Genomic DNA, 21,536 nt, shown 5'->3' with positions numbered 1-21,536 from the left:
GCTTTTTCTGTTTTACATTGTATTGTTGATTGTTACTAAGCGGCGGGGGGGGGGACATCCGACGACTGCTGCATCAAAATGAGCAGCGGATGCTCTCTTTGTGGGCAGTTACTCCCAATGGTTTAAATGTAGCCATTGAATGGAAAGCTTTCTATGAGGGGGTGCCTGCTGTATATTCTTCATTCATTGGGGTTGTGCGATGTCATCACATTTTTTGTTGATGTAGTTACACCGGGATTTTAATTGTTGGCATTTTTTTTGTTTCCTGCAGCCGTTTTGAAGTGCTGCTAGAATGAAATGTCTGTATGTTCCTGTCCAGAGTTGGCTCATTCTGTTCCAGCCTAAGTCCACTGGTTGGTGATATTGATGCTTATTCCCCTGAAGCAGTTTGACCAGTGAAACAGAGAACCCCTGTCAGCAATTATGATGGAATGTTTGCGATAAGTACTGTCTTGATGAAGGCAGTTTTATTAAGGCATCTGGATATTTTTTTGGATTGGATTTTGTTATTTTTGACAATTTTCCTCAGTTTTCATACCTTGTGTTGATGGGGAATTTCCATGAATGAACAACTTTGTATTTATATTCTTACCTTGCGGAGTTTATTTTTTTAAATGACTGATGATTAATGTGATAAAATAATAAATAAATAAATAAACAACAAGAACCTAGAGGATGAACTGATCAAAATAACAATATTAACATTAAAAGAAATTTTTTTGTGAAATACTGGAAATTCATCAGTAAGGACTCACCCCAGTCCAAAAGCTTAACATGAAATTGCCAGGGTCATAGGCCATTCAGTGTACTCTCCTTACATCACAGAAATGTCCACATATTTTTAAATGTCAGTGAAATGTGTCCATAAATGAATAATAGCCCACAATCCATATCAAAATACAAAATTACTCCAGTAGATGACCATCGCTCAGACAGCATGTGCATAAGAAACGCCAATGTTGTTATGGAATGATTGAAGTGGTTGGTTGAGTGGTCTTGGGTGTTTGAACTTTACTATTTTTAATGGAGTTCTTTTGATATGTTTTGATATGTTTTTAATTTTTATTGTAAACTGCTTCAATTTCTGTAGTAAGGAGGTGGTATATCAAGTGTAAATAAACTGTAAACTGTAAAATGGAATGTAGGACTTAGTACAAGAGATAATGGTGTTGGGTCCGCTGGGAAACCATGATCATAACATGATCAAATTTGACTTAATAACTGGAGTGCAATCACTAAGGAAATATACACTAGCGGCATTTAAGTTTCAAATGGATAACTATGATAAAATGAGGAAAATGGTAAAACAAAAAGTTGAAAGGCTTGGCTGCAAAGGTTAGGACTTTAAAACAGGCATGGACATACAGTGGGGGAAATAAGTATTTGATCCCTTGCTGATTTTGTAAGTTTGCCCACTGACAAAGACATGAGCAGCCCATAATTGAAGGGTAGGTTATTGGTAACAGTGAGAGATAGCACATCACAAATTAAATCCGGAAAATCACATTGTGGAAAGTATATGAATTTATTTGCATTCTGCAGAGGGAAATAAGTATTTAATCCCTCTGGCAAACAAGACCTAATACTTGGTGGCAAAACCCTTGTTGGCAAGCACAGCGGTCAGACGTCTTCTGTAGTTGATGATGAGGTTTGCACACATGTCAGGAGGAATTTTGGTCCACTCCTCTTTGCAGATCATCTCTAAATCATTAAGAGTTCTGGGCTGTCGCTTGGCAACTCGCAGCTTCAGCTCCCTCCATAAGTTTTCAATGGGATTAAGGTCTGGTGACTGGCTAGGCCACTCCATGACCCTAATGTGCTTCTTCCTGAGCCACTCCTTTGTTGCCTTGGCTGTATGTTTTGGGTCATTGTCGTGCTGGAAGACCCAGCCACGACCCATTTTTAAGGCCCTGGCGGAGGGAAGGAGGTTGTCACTCAGAATTGTACGGTACATGGCCCCATCCATTCTCCCATTGATGCGGTGAAGTAGTCCTGTGCCCTTAGCAGAGAAACACCCCCAAAACATAACATTTCCACCTCCATGCTTGACAATGGGGACGGTGTTCTTTGGGTCATAGGCAGCATTTCTCTTCCTCCAAACACGGCGAGTTGAGTTCATGCCAAAGAGCTCAATTTTTGTCTCATCTGACCACAGCACCTTCTCCCAATCACTCTCGGCATCATCCAGGTGTTCACTGGCAAACTTCAGACGGGCCATCACATGTGCCTTCCGGAGCAGGGGGACCTTGCGGGCACTGCAGGATTGCAATCCGTTATGTCGTAATGTGTTACCAATGGTTTTCGTGGTGACAGTGGTCCCAGCTGCCTTGAGATCATTGACAAGTTCCCCCCTTGTAGTTGTAGGCTGATTTCTAAACTTCCTCATGATCAAGGATACCCCACGAGGTGAGATTTTGCGTGGAGCCCCAGATCTTTGTCGATTGACAGTCATTTTGTACTTCTTCCATTTTCTTACTATGGCACCAACAGTTGTCTCCTTCTCGCCCAGCGTCTTACTGATGGTTTTGTAGCCCATTCCAGCCTTGTGCAGGTGTATGATCTTGTCCCTGACATCCTTAGACAGCTCCTTGCTCTTGGCCATTTTGTAGAGGTTAGAGTCTGACTGATTCACTGAGTCTGTGGACAGGTGTCTTTCATACAGGTGACCATTGCCGACAGCTGTCTGTCATGCAGGTAACGAGTTGATTTGGAGCATCTACCTGGTCTGTAGGGGCCAGATCTCTTACTGGTTGGTGGGGGATCAAATACTTATTTCCCTCTGCAGAATGCAAATAAATTCATATACTTTCCACAATGTGATTTTCCGGATTTAATTTGTGATGTGCTATCTCTCACTGTTACCAATAACCTACCCTTCAATTATGGGCTGCTCATGTCTTTGTCAGTGGGCAAACTTACAAAATCAGCAAGGGATCAAATACTTATTTCCACCACTGTAGTTTAAAAATACCTTTTTTGCAAGCCCAGACCAGATGTATTTCACATATTACTAAAGGTGGAAAGAAGAGCATCATGGTTAAAGGGAAAAGAGAAAGAGGCTATTAGAGCCAAAAAATATCTTTCAGAATATGGAAAAAGATCCAAATGAAATCAAGAAGCAACACAAGCACTGCCAAGTTAGATGCAAAGCATTGATAAAGAAGGTCAAAAAACAAATAGAAGAGAAACTTGCCTCACAGGCAAAAACTCACAGTAATAACTTTTTCAGGTATATCAGAAACAGAAACCCTGTGAGGGAATTAGTGGGACTTTTAGATCATCAAAGAGTAAAAGGGGCACTCAGGGAGAACAGGGCCATAGCAGACAGGCTGAATGAATTAGTTGCCTCAGTCTTTACTGAAGCAGATGTAAGAGATTTACCTGTACCAGGGATGGATTTCAAAGGTGATGATGTGGAGGAACAAAAGAAATCTCAGTGAACCTGGAAAATGTATTGAGCCAAATCAACAAATTAAAGAGTAGTAAATCACTTGGACCAGATGGTATACACCCCAGGGTACTGAAAGAACTCAAATATGAAATTGCAGATCTGCTGTTAGTGTTTTGTAAACCTTTACTTAAAATCATCCATAGGACCTGAAGATTGGAGGGTGGCCAATGTAATGCCTATTTTAAAAAAGGGATCCTGGGGTGATCCGGGAAATTACAGACTGGTAAGCCTGATTTCAGTTCTGAGCAAAATAGTGGAAACTATTATAAAAAATAAAATCACTGAACACATAGACAAACATGGTTTACCAATTTGCTTCCTTTCTTTGACTGTGTGAATAAAAATGTGGATAAAGGTGTAATGCCAATTTTTAAAAAGAGTTCCAGTGTGATCCAGGAAATTACAGACTGGTAAGCATGACTTCAGTGCCAGGCAAAATAGTGGAAACTATTATAAAGAATAAAATTAAAGAACACATACATAAACATGGTTTAATGGGACAGAGCCAACATGGATTCAGCCAAAGGAAGTCTTGCTTCACCAATCTGCTTCATTTCTTTTGAAGGTATGAATAAGCATGTCAATAAAGGTGAGCTGGTTGATGTTGTGTATCTAGATTTTCAGAAAGGTTTTGACTACTTTCCTTAAGAAACACTCCTGAGAAAATTCGAGTCTTGGGATAGGAGGCAATGTTCTGCTGTGGATTAAGAATTGAATATTGTGCAAAAAATAGAGCGTAAGGTTAAATGGCCATTTCTTTCAAAGGAGAAGGGTGAATAGTGGAGTGCCGCAGGGATCTGTACTGGGACTGTTGCTATTTAACATATTTATAAATGATCTGGAAATTGGAACGATAAGTGAGATGATTAAATTTGCAGATGACACAAAACTATTCAAGGTTGTTAAAACACATGTGGACTGTGAAAAATTGCAGGAAGACCTTAGGAAATTCGAAGACTGGGCAACCAAATGGCAGATGAAATTTAATGTAGACAAATGCAAAGTGATGCACATTGGGAAGAATAATCTGAAACATACTGTAGTTACCTGATGTTAGGGTCCACCTTGGGGGTCAGACCCAAGAAAAAGATCTAGGTTGTATTGTAGACAATATGCTGAAATCTTCTGCCCAGTGTGTGGTGGCAGCTAAAAAAGCAAACAGGATGCTAGGAATTATTAGGAAATGGATGGGAAATAAGACCATGATGCCTCTGTATTGCTTCATGGTGTGACTTCACCTTGAGTGTTGCGTTCAGTTTTGGTCACTGTATCTCAAAAATATATAGCAGAATTAGAAAAGGTTCAAAGAAGAGCAACCAAAATTATAAAGGGGTTAGAGCTCTTCGGCTTGGAAAAGAGACAGCTGAGGGGAGCTATGATTAAGGTCTACAAAATCCTGAGTGGTGTAGACTGAGTAGAAGTGAACTGATTTTTTACTTGTTCAAAAAGTACAGAGACTAGGGGACACTCAATGAAGTTACATGGAAATTCTTTTAAAACAAAGAGGAGGAAACATTTTTTCATGTCAACAAATAGTTAAGCTCTGAAGCTCATTGCCAGAGGATGTGGTAACAGTGGTTATTGTATCTGGGCTTAAAAAAGGTTTGGACAAAAGTCCATAGTCTGCTATCGAGACAGACATGAGGAAGCCACTTCTTGCTCTGGGATTGGTAGCATGGAATGTTGCTACTATTTGGGTTTCCGCCAGGTACTTGTGACCTGGATTAGAAACAGGATACTGGGCTAGATGGACCATTGGTCTGACCCAGTATGGCTATTCTTATATTCTTATGTTTTAACCCAGTTCTCAGGACATACCGGCAGCCTGGTTTTTAGGATATCAACAATGAATATGCTCAGGATAGATTTTTATACGGAAAAAATGGTACATGCAAACCTATCTTGTGCATAGGCATTGTTGATATTCTAAAATGTATCCTGAGCATATTCATTGTTGATATCCTGAAAACCAGACTTGCCCGGCGGTACTTCTTTTTTAGCGAGCAGTAAGACCGCGTTGGGCTTACCGTTACTTGGGGCCTGTATGTCTCTATTATTCTATTATACTTTCCCTTCTCTGTCTATATATAAAATCTCTCTCTCTTTCTCTCTCTCTCTCTCTGTCTGTCTCTATGACCTTTAATGCAAACATCACATTTTGGTAGCCCTTCTCTGGATAAATTCCAGGCTATCTATATCTAACTGGACAAAATATTTTAGGCAAGGTCTCAGCAATAATGTGAATAATGTGTACTGTGTCATTATCACTGCTTTTTTCCTACTTATTATGGGTAATAAATTCCTGTACAGTTACAAATGAAGACTCATATGACAGGTCCCAGACCTAGTTCTGGTTAAGATGGAACACAAAGGAGGAGGAGGAGGAAGCTACTGGGACAAAACATTCAATAAGGGAGTTAGATTAAGAAAAGTTTTGCAGAATTCTTTTTCATTTCAGGCTGTTCAAGTTTGGAATAAATTGCTGTCTAGCTTGAAAAATCAATCTTCATATGCACTATTTCGGAAGGATTTTGAAAACGTTTCTTTTTAACAATTATGTGCATCTAGATGTTTAAATTGACATAACTCTGCATTTATATTTTAATCTTATCAAGTGTAAGTAATGTGCTAAATTTTTCTTTTAAGTTGTAAGCCACTTAGGACCTATTTAGGAAATAAGCGGTTTAAAAATGCCATTTTAGATTAGATTAGATTAGATAAGTGGTACAACCGAAAAAGAAATAAAGAATAAAAACCATTTAAAGAAAATGTAACGTAACATATATTTCCTGTGTAAAATCAAATGAAATATTCCATATTTTACACACATTGCATACCATTAAAATTATGGTCTGAAATGTCACTAGTAAGTAGAAAAGATTTTATTTGTCCAGTGGTGCTACACTTATCCATTAAAGATCTTTACTAATTTAGATCAAAGGGGATTGAAAAGGTCACTGATACCGTGTTATGCTAATATCTATAACCCATGTATACAGAAGGTAAAGTGTTGCCTAGAATGTGGCGTGTTTGGTAGTGAATTTCTTTGATCTTTATCTACAAATTCTGCTTGCATATGTCATTTAATTGAGGTTTGGGGATTTTTTTTATTGCTGCAATTAAATCTTTTCAGATACATTACATTTATTTATCAACATAGCTAATTTCTTGACCATTGTTTAAGAAAGAAGGTGATGGACACAACTGACTTCAGTATTTCCTCTCTTTTCTTAAACCTTGCGATTTCTCCACCAATTTTAATTTAAATCTCACTAAACAGTATAATGGTTCTTTAGGTTTGTTTAGCCGTTTGACTTCCTTTATCACATGGAGATGGCAAACATTCTGTTGCTAACTTGAAGCACTTCAAGCTGCAAGACTAGGAGGATATTAAACCAGTAAAAGCTTATCACCCGATTCACTGATATGCTGTAAATTCCATTCTTTTCAATTTGCTTTTGAGGGTTGCCATAAGTCAACACATTAGTAAGCAATTTGCTGACACTAAGATGGATCACTTAAAAAGTCCTCTCTGTACTGGACAAAGTTCACTTTGGTGATTTTGTTTGCCTCTTCTTAACACCTGACTAGTATGCTGCTTCTGGACAACTCATGGCTGTTCTACATATTGATCATGGACATAGACAGCCACTTTAGTGCCCTTTTACGAAAGCACGGCAAGCCTACCATGGGCTTGCTGGGTAGAAATTTGGCTCTACTACAAGGCCCCTGGGGAAGTCTGGCGGTAGCTCCGACCCCCCCACTCTGCACCATTCCTAGTGCTAGAAATTATATAGGAGGTGGCAGTGGCGTAGCCACAGGTGGGCCTAGGTGGGCCAGGGCCCACCCACTTAGGCCACAGGCCCACCCAACAGTAGCACATGTTTAGTGCTAGCTGGTAGGGATCCCAAGCTCTACCAGCTGACGACTTCCCCGTGATGCTATCAAAAACGCTACTCTCCACGATACTGGCACCTGCGCATGCTCAGTTTTCAGCGCATGCCTGCTGAGATATTCTTTGGTGGTGGGGGGGGGGGGGCGGTAAAGAACACTTGGTGCCCACCCACTTCATGCCTAGGCCCACCCAAAATCTGTTGTCTGGCTACGCCCCTGGGAGGTGATAAGGGATCTCCCAGGAAATGGCTGTGTGGCAAGTGTTTAACTTACCACATGGCCATTTCCTTTTTTAAAAAAGCCTTTTACTGGTGGTGGTAGAAAGGGGTCTTGGCGTTTGGCAAATCTGCATGCCAACACCACCACAGGGCCTCATTTACCACCACTTGATAAAAGGAGCTCTTTGTTTATAGGATAGTATACTATTAAAATGAATGCACATCCTTCTTTGTTAAAGAAGAAAATACATTTATTAGCATTGCTGTATTTATTTGTAGACTTTAAAACATTTTTGTTAATTTTCAATACTGTAATTTAAAAGTGTGGGTCAGTATTTACCAGATCAAAATACATTTGTATCTGCGTTAATACTTTGGAATTTAATGTGTCTCATCATACTAAGGGCTTCTTTTACAAAGCCACACTAGCGATTCCCATGCAGCAAATTAGAAGAATTCCAAAGGAATTGAATTCTTTGTAACAGAAGGCCTAAGTTTGAAATTAACAAACATGAAAACAATATGTTACATTTTTAATTATCTTTGCATCCTTTTAGAGCAGGGCACTTAAATACAAAATGATATTTTAATGAATTTAAATCTGAAAAAGGGAATAAAAATATAACCACTTGGAGTATTGTGTTCAGTTTTGGAGGCCGTATCTTGCTAAAGATGTAAAAAGACTGGAAACGGTGGAAAGAAAAGCTACAAAAATGGTATGGGATTTGCGTTGCAAACCGAACGAGGAAAGACTTGCTGACCTGAACATGTATACCTTGGAGGAAAGGAGAAACAGGTGTGATATGATTCAGACGTTCAAATATTTGAAAGTTATTAATCCGCAAACAAACCTTTTCCGGAGATGGGAAGGTGGTAGAACTAGAGGACATGAATTGAAGTTGAAGGGGAGCAGATTCAAGAGTAATGTCAGGAAGTATTTTTTCACGGAGAGGGTGGTAGATACGTGGAATGCCCTCCCGGAGGAGGTGGTGGAGATAAAAACGGTAATGGAATTCAAACATGTGTGGGATAAACACAAAGGAATCCTGTGAAGGAATGGATCTACAGAATCTTAACAGAGATTGGGTGGCAATGCCGGTAAGGGAAGCAAAATCAGTGCTGGGCAGACTTCTACGGTCTATGCCCTGATCATAACAGAATAGATATGGATGGGCTGGAGTGTAAATTTTTAAGGGGCTTCGATGTTAGCTTCAGAACATTTAGTACAAGAACAGTGCTGGGCAGACTTCTACAGACTGTGCCCTGAGAATGGCAAGGACAAATCAAACGGGTATACATATAAAATATCACATACCATGTAAAATGAGTTTATCTTGTTAGGCAGATTGGATGGACCATTCAGGTCTTTATCTGCCATCATTTACTATGTTATACATGTGGCTCAAAGGACCATTCCATGAATGAGTGTCCACTGCCTCATTCCCACTGCCTCCTGACACAAGGATCCCATACCTTGCTTGTCCACATAGAACAATACAACCTGGCTGTCCATTTGAATGGGAATAATTTGGTTTTGTAACCGATCTCTGAAAGCCTTTAGAGCCTTCCAAATGGCCCTAAGCTTGAGGAAGGTGATATGGTATGTCCTATCCTGAGTAGACCAAAATCCCTGATTTGAAGCCCATCTATATGAGCTACCCATTTTGTGTAAGCCCCGCCCCCCTCCTGAAAATTTAACCTCCGAACAAGGAAGTCTGAATGCCTCTTTAATGTAGTCGAGCCAGGCACTCAGGAAATTTCTCAGGAACAGAGGGAGCAACACAAAAAAAAAATATCAGATCAAGATGGAAATGTTTTTTTTTTAAGAGAATTTTTATTTAAACAAAAAAAACTTCAGCTCAAATAATAAGAATTCACGAATGACTCTATTCACAGAAACATTCTAACACCTAAAATTCTGTGTTTAAATTTCCTAATACCCCCTATTTTCAATTACCTAATAAAAAAACATTCACAAGGTTTAACAACAGAAAATTCTAACGTTTGTTTTCTATTCCCTCCCCCAGGTTTCTTTGTCCAGAAAAATATCAATATCAGATAAGTATCTCTTCAATTAACTCCTAAACCAAACATGCATGCAATTAAATTAGCTTAGTAATGGTGTACTGTCAAGAATTGATCCTTTGTTTATTTTTCTTTCCAGGTTCCTCTTCAGACGGATCTCAGGTAAGTATATATTCTACAATTCTGTCCTCTTCATTTTCTCTTACTTTTGTGATAATCGGAAAGGATACTTTTCCTAAGTTTGACTGTGTCAGCTTTCTTTCTTTTCTTTCTCCGTGGACGGTGGGTACCATTTGATGAGTTGTCACGTTGATCCCTGGCCAGGGACTGTACCTACTATCCTAAGCTTTTAATTAAATCAATAATAGAAAACCCTAATCCCTGACTGATAGGCAATAACCCATTTTCATCAAACTTTAAACACTTTCCTAACTAGCTGTCCCTTAAAAAACAATATATAATTGAGTTTCCCTATTCTGTCCCTCCCACCATTAATTAAAAAAAACCATTAAGTGAATGTGAAGCTCTACCTAGAATCACTGGAAGCATAAACTTCTTTAAAAGTAAAATTGCTTCCAATTTTTTAAATACCTCTGTCCCCTCAATATAGTGTACAAATACCTTTTTCTTCAAAGAATTGTGTTCCACAATTCTAATGAAACTTCTCAGCTTAAATACTCCTTATCAAATTAAACAGACTTTAATCCTATCAGCACTTATGTTAATATATGAAATAAGCGCTTTATCAAACTAAAAACCTACTTTGTCAGTTTATAACTAATATTATTACACTAACAGGATTTAGATGCAACTCATATTTTGTTTTCTCAAACTGTCAGGTAACCCAGTCTCTCACTAAAGCCCTTTATCTGCGTCTGGCTTTTTAATTTAAGTTAATACTAACAGGCACTCACTTCATATTCAACCATTACCTTCCCAACCCTCTCAAATCTGTTTTTTTTTTTAACAGATTTTCACTAAAGCTAGAGACAGACAGCTAACATATGTCTGCTCTGCTCTATCCTTACCTCCCAACTGCCTAACAGTAACATTTGGAACTCTGTCTATGTCATACACAGCACAAGCCTTTGCACTGCTCACTGTCTCCACATCAGATCCGGAAGGAGCCAGGTAATTTTTTAAACTTTAACCCATAGGGTTACATTCGGTCTAGCCAAGAAAAAAAAATGTACGTAGTAAACATTTTTTTTATCATTAAATAAACATTTTTTCATTTCACTAACTTTGTATCATCCCAATTCATCTTCAACCTTCAACTATTTCTTTTCAATTTTCTTTTCTTAATCCCTAAATTTACTGTTAACACCTTCTGAGGCGATGGAATTTGAAATGGTAGTTCTACAGCCAAATTTATCCCAATTGTCCACCACGGAATAGCATGAGTCAACTCTGGAGGAATCTGGATGACATCCACTAGGTTCCCAGCTGCCTGAGACCACTGGGAAGCTAAGGTCAATTGGGCCTCTCTCAAATAGAGATGTGCCATGGGAGTGACATGCACTCTCAAGGCCATGTGGGCCATTAATCTCAACACTTGCTGAGTTGTGACCTGTTTGCTGCTTTGGACTTGTGAGGCGAGAGTTATCAAGGTCTCTGCTCTTGATTGAGCAAGAAAAGCCCGAGTCTGCAATGTATCTAGCAGGGCTCCTATGTACTCCAATCGCTGAACTGGGAGTAGGTGGGACTTAGGGTAGTTTATTATGAACTCTAGCAGCTCTAATACACGAATAGTTAGTGCATTTACTCTGTGATGTGCTCTTGACCATCCAGACATCCAGATAGGGAAAAATATATACTCCCAGCCTATGTAAATACACTGCCACTACCGCTAGACACTTGGTGAACACCCTGGGAGCTGACGCGAGGCCAAATGGCAGAATATGGTACTGGTAGTGGTGTTTCCTTATTTGAAATCTGAGATACTTCCTATGACTAGGAAGTATCAAAATGTGAGTATAGGCATGCTTTAAGTCCACAGAGCATAGACAATCATTTTCCTGAATCATGGGGAGAAAGGTGCCCAGGGAAATCATCCTGAAATTTTCTTTGACCAGGAATTTGTTCGGGGCCCTTAGGTTTAGGATGGGACAAAATTCCTCTGTTTTCTTAGGCACAAGATGTACTTGGAATAGAATCCCTTCCCTTCTTCCCTTGGTGGCACAGGTTCAACCACATTGGCCTGTAGAAGGTCGGAGATTTCCTCTATATGTACCTGTTTCTGCTGAGAGCTGATGTAAGATGCTCTTGGTGGGCAATTTGGTGGTCTCTGATGCTAATGTAGTGCATAACTGAGAGAGACTATTTGAAGAACCAACTGGTCAGAGGTGATAAGGGGCCACTATTGATGGAAAAAACCTTATCCTTCCCCCTACTGGTAAGCTGTCCAGGATGGTTACTAGTTCTGTGGCTATGTTCTTTTGGAGCCAGTCAAAATCTTGTCCCCTGCTTTGACTGAGGAGCTGGCTGGGGCTTCTGTGGTCAAGATTGATGAGGCTGAGAATGCTGGGCCTATAGGTTCTGGGCAGAGTGGGAAGGTGACAGAAACTTACTCCTTTGAGAGAAGTAGCATCTTCATCTAGGCCCACTTGTAAACCTTCTAGAAGAGGTTGCAGCTGGAACCTACTGAGACAGGGACTGGATGGTATCAGTATGTTTCTTGATGAGGTCAGCAACCTCCTCCATCTTGTTCACCCAAAAATTGTCTCCTTGGCAAGGTTCGCCTGCCATCCTCTCCTGACCTGCTGGTTCCAGGTCAGAGACACGTAGCCATGAGAGTCTGCGCATCCCTACTACTACTAATCATTTCTACAGCGCTACTAGACGTAAGCAGCGCTGTACACATTATATGCAGATACTTTGTCCCTAGAGGGCTCACAATCTAAGTTTTGGTACCTGGGGCAATGGAGGGTTAAGGGGTCCTTTTACTAAGGTGTGCTGAAAAATGACTTGTGGTAGTGTAGGCATGGGTTCCTTTTTTCAGCGTGTCTGTAAAAAAGGCCTTTTAAAAATTTTTGACAAAAATGGAAGTGTGGCAAAATCAAAATTGCCACACGTCCATTTTGGTTCTACAACCTTACCGCCAGCCATTGACCTAGCGGCGGTAAAGTATCACGTGGTAACTGGGCAGTAATGACTTAAGTGTGTCAAATGCCACTTGGCGCATGTCCCATACGTGCGTCCAAAAATAAAAATTATTTTTCAGACATGCACCAAAAATGAAATTACTGCAAGAGCCATGTGGTAGCCGGGCGGTAACTCCATTTTGGCACATGTTGGGAGCACGTAGACGCTTACGTGGCTTTGTAAAAAGGCCCTTAAGTGACTTGCCTAAGGTCACAAGGATCTGCAGTGGGAATCACTCAGTTCCCCAGGATCAAAGTCTGCTGCACTAACCACTAGGCTACTCCTTCACTGCATGGGAGAGAGTTTGGATGCAATATCAAATGAATCCTAAGCGCCTCTAAACTTTGTGACCTGCTCCTGAGGGAGAGAATCTGCAAGACATAGCATACTGTTTCCCAAAGATTTAAAGTAAAGGCTCATATAGAGCTGATAGGACTGTATGTGAGCAATAAGTATGAGGCCTGAAAGGTCTTCCTCCCAAATAAGTCTAGTGTCTGAGCCTCTCTACCTGGGGGATCCGAGGCATGAGTCTTGTAACACCTAGCTCGTTTGAGGGCAGATTCAACAACCATAGAGTGGTGAGGTGGCTGGGCTCTCTTAAATTTGGGAGCCTTCTGGATACATTACTGCATATCCATCTTCTTTGGTGCGACTTGCTATTGAGGCAAACATGGGAAGCAACTGCTTGCCCTGGAGTTTGTAGAATGGAGTATTGCCACAATTTGGATTCCTGCCAGGTACTTGTGACTTGGCTTGGCCACTGTTTGGAAAACAGAATACTGGGCTAAATGGACCATTGGTCTGTCCCAGTATGGCTACTCTTATGTTCTTATGTAAGGGAGAGTCCCAGTTCCTTTTTAGTGCATCTTTAAGGATAGAGTGCAATGGTACTGTGACCCCTTCCTTAGGAAGTGACTCATAGTTCTGAACCTGGCTGCTCTTAGACTTTTGCACCAGCACCTCTACCAAAGAGGGAGAGCGCTTATCCTGGTGTCGGCGCTTCTCAGGTACTGGCAATGCCGATGCCTCGGAGCTCCTGGCACCATACATCAAAGAGGACCAATGCTTATGTTTCTTGGACTTCCCCTGATGCTCAGTATCATTGTTCTTCGGTGCTGACGAGGACAATGTCAAATCCGTACACACCCTCAGTGTCTGGTCAAATGCTGACTGGTCCCAGGGCCTACTTTCTGCGCCTGATGTCGAGAAAGGTGGAGACTTCCTTGATGCCAGCTTGATGCCAGTGCACTCTCAGTGGTTGTTGAAGTCTGAGCAGTCATCGAGGTCAATGCTTCCAGTGCTGATGTCAATGGATTGGCCTTTGAGGAGCTATAAAGTCTCTCCTGTTGAACCTGACATGCCCTCTGTGTCTTCAGCTGCATTTTTAAACAGAGAGAACAACAGTTAGAGTCATGGTTAGGTCCAAGGCACCTGAAGCACCAAGAGTACGGGTCCGTTACCGAAATCACCTGATTACATTGGGCGAACCGTTTGAAGCCACTGGGCGTTTTCTTGGACATTGAGAAAAAAATCGCGACCAAATTAAATTCCTCAGTTGTGGACAATGAAAAGGGGCAGAGCCCAAATCGATGTTGGTGCTCAGGTCTAAGCAGGCCTATCGAGCTTTGAAAAAGAAAGAAAAATACCCACACAGGAAGATACTGCAAAAGCAGAGAAAAAAGTCCTGAAGGGAGACTGCGAAGACGCATCCTCCCTGTTCCACAGAACAATGAAGACAGGGACCCACACTCATGTGACAGGCATGAAGCCACCAGTGTATGCACGGTGGAACGCATCTAGAAACTTCTACAAATTTCTCACTAGTCAGCGTCTGCACTGGCCTCTGTCAGATGACATCACCCAACTGTGAGAATACTATTGGTCCGCTTGTCGTTCAATTGTTTGAAAAAGTACTGGCTGGGTGCTCAGGCCTACCATGGCTGTGAGCCACGGAAAAATAAAGAACATTTTAAAAGGCCGAAGACACAAAAGAAGCAACGGGAGTGGGAAGAAAACCAAGTAGACTCCCAAGCTACTCACAGCAAAAATGAGAGGCAGGAAGGCAAAAAAAAAAAAAAAAAAAAAACCAAAAACCTGTTAGGTGAAAAACTTGGGTCAGTGATGGAAAGGAGGTCTTCACTGCTCCATGAAGAAATAAAAACTGAGGGTCCTGCGCAAGCCGGGCAGGCGGGAAGGCACTCGCACATGCACAGTGTGGGCCTGCCAAGGGCTTCTAGAAGCTTTGGAATGCTGGGCAGCATCCACACCCAGTTCACTTGGTGTTGTCACCCGCATGTGAGAATCCTAAGACCTTGTCCCCAGAGAAAGATATTTTTCTGCCAATACAAATTTAAGCTGTAGAATTTGTTGCTCATGAATATGAAGGTAAAGGCTTGTAGCATAGCAGGGTTTAAAAAAAGCTTTGAGCAAGTTTCTGGAACAGAAATTTATTAGCCAGGTAAGCCTAGAGGACCCTGCCCCTTACCAGGACTTGGCTTCCCCCATTGGAATCTGATGGATACATTCAAGCAACCCAAACTAGCCAACATCAAAGTCCATTAGTTTGAACCACTATGGAATTTCTTAAAATGAAACTAAAAAAATCCAAAATAGTGGAAACTATATATACCCAAATAAATTTATTGAATCCAGTGACAATAAATATTATTCCTCAAACTGAAAAAAGACATTTTTAAAGAATTTTTTTTAGATACTGAAATTTTTCATTTTAAAAAGGAGGAAAAAGTCTCAGCAGTCAAGGGTAATTGCCATTGGCTGGGCAGAACTCACTTGATTTTCAAAACCCAAGGCTTCTTCTGACTAAGACCAATCATTGGCTAAAAACCTCCAAAAGTTATCATTTCAATTTTGCTTATTCAGTTTAATTTGTTTCACTTAGGCAATTTCAACATTTTAAAGCAAGGAAAACATCTTCTGGCATATCATAATTTGCACAATGAATGCAGTCACTGTTCCAAATCTTTTCTTTTTCCTGCCATATGACATCACACAGCATGTATCAAAGAAGAACTTACCTTGTGTTTCCATTCATCACACTCCCAACGAGCACCCGTTTCACCTAAACAGGCTTACTCAGGGGATATTGTTTGTTTAACATGTAACACACAGTCTTTCATCCAACATGCTGTTTTTTTTCTGTTTGAAGAACAGTATTTATTGTCACTGGATTCAATTTTTTGGGGTGTGTATGGTTTCTACCAGTTTGGATATTTTAGCTTCACTAAATACTGTGGAATAGTTCATTTTTGTTTGTGCAATTTCTTAAAATGACACATTTGATTACAAATTATAAACCAAGTGAAACATACCTTTTCCGTAAAGAATATTTTTCTTAACTTGATGTTTTGGGGGGGAATTGTTCTTCTAATGTTTTTATACCATTTACGGACAATATATCCACGCCAGCAAGCTTGAATCCTATTACAGAAAACAGTTTAGCAAATTCAACCACACATTTATAGAAAAATATGATACAAAACAAAGAGTGAACATTTTTGCTTTCTCTGAATATATGTGATTACATATATGAATTTCAGATATAGATAGACAATGAGACATATAGCAGAAAGATATTGACCCCCAAGGCCAGCAAAAGATTATATTATCCTAAATCAGAAGCTGAGAAATAATTTCCCAGAGCCATTCCCCACCAAGTGAGAGAATATTTTTCATTACAAAGCATAAGACACTCTCATTATTTATGCTATTAAATAAACAGCAAAATACAGGGGAAATTAAGTCCAATATACTCGCCTCCTATGTGTGAATGGGCATGTCTTAAAGGGCATTTTCATTTACTACTACTACTACTTGACATTTCTATAGCGCTACTAGGTTTACGCAGCGCTGTACAGTTTAACAAAAAGGACAGTCCCTGCTCAAAGGAGCTTACAATCTAAAGGACGAAATGACAAGTTGGGGCAGTCTAGATTTCTTGAATAGTGGTTAGGTGCCAAAGGCGACATTGAAGAGATGGGCTTTGAGCAAGGATTTGAAGATGGGCAGGGAGGGGGCCTGGCATATGGGCTCAGGGAGTTTATTCCAGGCATGGGGTGAGGCGAGGCAGAAAGGGCGGAGCCTGGAGTTGGTGGTGGTGGAGAAGGGTACTGAAAGGAGGGATTTATCTTGAGAGCGGAGGTTACGGGTAGGAACGTAAGGGGAGATGAGGGTAGAGAGGTAAGGAGGGGCAGCAGATCGAGTGCATTTGTAGGTTAGAAGGAGAAGCTTGAACTGTATGCGGTACCTGATCGGAAGCCAGTGAAGTGATTTGAGGAGAGGGGTGATGTGAGTATAATGGTCCAGGCGGAAGATAAGACGTGCAGCAGAGTTCTGAATGGACTGAAGGGGGGATAGGTGGCAAAGTGGGAGGCCAGTGAGGAGTAGGTTGCAGTTGTCAAGGCGAGAGGTAATGAGAGAGTGGATGAGAGTTTGGGTGGTGTGCTCAGAGAGGAAAGGGCAAATTTTGCTAATGTTGTAGAGGAAGAAGCAACAGGTCTTGGCTATCTGCTGGATATGCACAGAGAAGGAGAGGGAGGAGTCGAAGATGACTCCAAGGTTGCGGGCAGATGAGACAGGGACGATGAGGGTGTTGTCAACTGAGATAGAGAGTGGAGGGAGAGGAGAAGTGGGTTTGGGTGGGAAGACAATAAGCTCGGTCTTGGCCATGTTCAGCTTCAGGTGGCGGTTGGACATCCAGGCAGCAATGTCGGACAAGCAGGCCGATACTTTGGCCTGGGTTTCCGCAGTGATGTCTGGTGTGGAGAGGTAAAGCTGGGTGTCGTCAGCATAAAGATGATACTGGAAACCATGAGATGAGATCAGCGAGCCCAGGGAAGAGGTGTAGATTGAAAAAAGAAGGGGTCCAAGGACAGATCCTTGAGGAACTCCAACAGAGAGCGGGATGGGGTGGAGGAAGAGCCATGAGAGTGTACTCTGAAGGTATGGTGGGAGAGATAAGAGGAAAACCAAGAGAGGACAGAGCCCTGGAACCCAAATGAGGACAGTGTGGCAAGAAGTAAATTGTGATTGACAGTGTCAAAAGCGGCAGATAGGTCAAGGAGGATAAGGATGGAATAGTGACCTTTGGATTTGGCAAGGAACAGGTCATTGCAGACTTTAGATAGTGCCGTTTCAGTCGAGTATAGGGGCAAAAGCCGGATTGAAGCGGATCGAGGATGGCATGAGACGAGAGAAAATCAAGGCAACGACTGTGAACGGCGCGTTCAAGTATCTTGGAGAGAAAGGGTAGGAGGGAAATGGGGCGGTAGTTGGAGGGACAGGTAGGGTCAAGTGATGGTTTTTTGAGCAGAGGTGTGACTACAGCATGCTTGAAGGTGTCAGGGACAGTTGCAGTGGAGAGAGAGAGGTTGAGGATATGACAGATAGAGGGGGTGACAGTAGGAGAGATGGTGTTAAGTAAGTTGGTGGGGATGGGGTCCGAGGAACAGGTGGTGCATTTCGAGGAGGAAAGAAGATGGGCGGTTTCCTCTTTGGTGATATCAGGAAAAGAGGATAAGGAGGCATGGGTTGGTTGGTTGAGGGAGTGGGCTATAGGGTGAAGAGGAGGAGATGGTTTGGTGGTGAATTCAAGGTTGATCTTCTGCACCTTGTAGGTTGGTGGGGATGGGATCGGAGGAACAGGTGGTGCATTTTGAAGAGGAAAGAAGGCGAGAGGTTTCATCCTCGGTGATCTCAGGAAAGGAGGAGAAAGAGGCCATGGTTGGTTGGTTGTTGGATGGGGCTACAGGCTGAAGAGGAGGTGTTGGCTTGGTAGTGAACTCAAGGTTGATCTTTTGCACCTTGTCGCGGAAGTAGTCAGCCAGAGATTGAGGAGAGAGTGAGGGGGGGGGGGGGGGTGGTGGGAGCGGAGGGGACTTTGAGGAGGGAGTTAAAGGTGGCGAAGAGACGACGAGGGTTAGAGCTGAGGGAATTAGTCAATTGGGTAGTATTCCTGTTTGGCGAGGAATAGGGAGGACTGGAAGGAGGATAGCATGAATTTGTAGTGAATAAAATCAGTGTGGGTGTGAGATTTCCTCCAGAGGCGTTCAGCCAATCGGGCGCAAGAGCGAAGGTATTGGGTGCAAGGGGTCAGCCAGGGCTGGGGATTAGTACGTCTTGTGGGACGGGAGATGGATGGTGCAAGGGCGTCCAGTGCATTTATTAAAGAGCATTAAGATTTTGCAGTTAGCATGTGGTAATTGCAAAAATTAACACGCAGTAACTGCCAAACCTCTCCAGGGCATTCTCATCATATTGCCATGCTGTTAATGCAGAGAAAATTTTGTGACTGTCCTTTCAGTGCAATGCAAATAACGCAATGCAGTGAGCTACTAAACAGGTAAAAAAAACCCTCTGCATTAACTGTAAGACACACTCCATGCCTTTTTCCATGTTAGCTGTTTAATGTGGGAAGTACCGTGGCCTAAGTTAACTGTTCACTGAGCTAACTGTTAGGGGTCTTTTTACTAAGCCACGTAAAAAGTGGCCTGTGATAGTGTATTTTTGGTGCGCGCTGGGCCATTTTTTACTGTGGCTGGGAAAGAAGGCATTTTTTAATGGGGGCAGTAAATGGTGCTAAAATTAAAAGTAGTGCACATCTAATTACTGCCTGAGCCCTTACTGCCACCCACTAACCTAGTGGTAAGGGCTCACGTGCTATACGTGCGGTACCGCTGGGAACGCCTCCCCCACGATAGAAAATATTTTCTACCACGGGAAACAGCGCATGCTAACTTCTAAATTACTGCTGGGTGGGCGCGCTAACCAGGTGGTAGCATTGATTTGGCGCCCGCTACACGTGTAGTAGTCCTACCGCTGCTTTGTAAAAGGGCCCCTTCGTGCAGTCATTTCTGCATTATATAGCTAATGCCAGCTTAATAAATTGGCCCCTTTGGTTGCACTTATTCTAAATTGATTAGAAACCCTTCTATATAACTACAGTTTATCAAAAATATATACATTATGGTTTCTTCATATATAATTATTCATTACAATATGGCTACTATTGAAAAGGCAGGAACCTAAATCTAAATCCAGTAAAAGATTCCTTACCTAGTGGCACATTTTGTCTTGAACAGACGAGCCCCATCATGAATCACTCTGGTTTGATACTGCATCTTCCTACACATGGGACAGATCTTTCTGCCTGTGAACTTTTCAAATGCCTGAAGACAAGCCTTAAAGATAAAAATGTCTAGTTTTAATTATTTTGGCAACTGAATTGAAAATTTATATTCCTCCTTTATAAGACATTTGGCCTACTCAAGGTGGATTACAATAGTAGCATTCGTTTTAAATTGTTATAATAAAGCTATCAATACTACTATAGTATTTTGAATCCTTAAACTATACCTTAGTATTTAACAATTATATAAAATGCAAATTTAAAAAAAAGTCACAGAAATTTGAACAACAGAATTTGGATTACTACCCGCAACCAACTCCAATATACTAGTTTTAGGAGACATCAACCTTCACCTAGAAGACCAAAACTCTACCAACGCACGCGAATGCAACAAATTCCTCTACTCATGGGATCTTATATGGCCTCACATGAAAGCAACCCACGTTAAAGGGCACACACTTGACCTCATCTCACACAAATTGCCTACTGACCAGAACCTGATAATAATGTTTTGAAGGCTCTTAGTGCTTTCTTTTTGCTGTTTAGGTTTTAATATGTAGTCTATAATTCAGGAGATGGTTAGGGGTTTGGAAGGGGGGAGGAGGAGAGCACAAATAGGACATGCGAGGGCAAGATGGTACATTGGTGAATATATATGGCCTAATTTTGGACAAGTGGCCTTCCGGGAAGAGATTTCAGATATTCTGCTGCAACATGTCATGAGGCGTATAATTGTAGGTAGGGGGGAAACTCTGATATAGATACTACAGGGTGAGCAGGCAGTGGGTCATGGAACGATAAAGGGGTGCTAAGGAGGTTTATGGAACACCATAAAGTTGCAGATGTGTAAAGGTGGTTCCACCCATCCACAAGAGATTATACATTTTTTTCAACAGTGCATAATAGCTATGTTTGGTTAGATATGTGTTGCTTGGAAGAGGAAGGAATAGAGTGTGATAGAGGTTATCATAGGGTCCATCATGTGGTCAGACCATGTACCAGTTATACTGAAGTGGCAGATACAGGGAGCAGGAAGAGAGGAAGAGGATATGGTGCTTTAATGATACCATGTTGAAGGATCAAGTCATTTGTCTGAAGTGTATCTTTGGGAGTATGTGTGGTTTCATATAGCAGAAAAACAAGAGGCAAATTTTGGCCGTAGCGCACAGTAAAATCAAGAAATAAAGAGCAGTCTTGTTGACAGCCAATAATAGATTATTAAAAGAACAACTTTAAAAACAAATAGGGATTTAAGTGTTTAAGATAATCAGTCAAAAGCTGGCATGTTTCAGCACAGAATGCCTGCCTCAGGGGCAAATTCAACTTTATCTGGATTATGATGCCACCTTTGGTGCAAACACCTGAAATTCTCAACGTTGCTCACAATGAACTCCCACAGCATACTGCTTAAAACATTGGCACTTGACTGATTATCTTGAACACTTAGATTCCTATTTGTTTTTAAAGTTACTCTTTTAATAAACTCATTACTGGCTATTAACAAGGCTGCTCTTTATTTCTTGATTTTCTATGCAGTTCAATGACAGTGGGAAGGTGAGCCAGGGAATGTTATGAGATTACTTAAAAGCAGTTTTGAGGGGGGAAGCTAACTGAAGAGTGCAAAAGGAGAGAGAAAGAGCCAGGAATGAGGATAAGATGA

General features: G+C 41.4%; 1 protein-coding gene across 1 annotated transcript in view; it reads right to left on the bottom strand.

Moving 5' to 3' along the window:
• The window catches only part of RNF32 (ring finger protein 32), a 76,248-nt gene that overhangs the window by 10,243 nt on the left and 44,469 nt on the right, over positions 1–21,536 (bottom strand). The window contains exons 6-7 of the mRNA XM_030189912.1: positions 19,804–19,928; positions 16,062–16,170 (exon numbers count right to left, since the gene is read on the bottom strand). Of these exons, the coding sequence (XP_030045772.1) occupies positions 16,062–16,170; positions 19,804–19,928 (234 nt within the window). The remainder of the gene's footprint in view (positions 1–16,061; positions 16,171–19,803; positions 19,929–21,536) is intronic.

Source organism: Microcaecilia unicolor, chromosome 1, assembly GCF_901765095.1.
Source record: "Microcaecilia unicolor chromosome 1, aMicUni1.1, whole genome shotgun sequence".
NCBI lineage: Eukaryota > Metazoa > Chordata > Amphibia > Gymnophiona > Siphonopidae > Microcaecilia > Microcaecilia unicolor.
The sequence above is the reverse complement of the archived record's forward strand: the minus strand, read 5'-3'. Positions and strand labels throughout refer to the sequence as shown.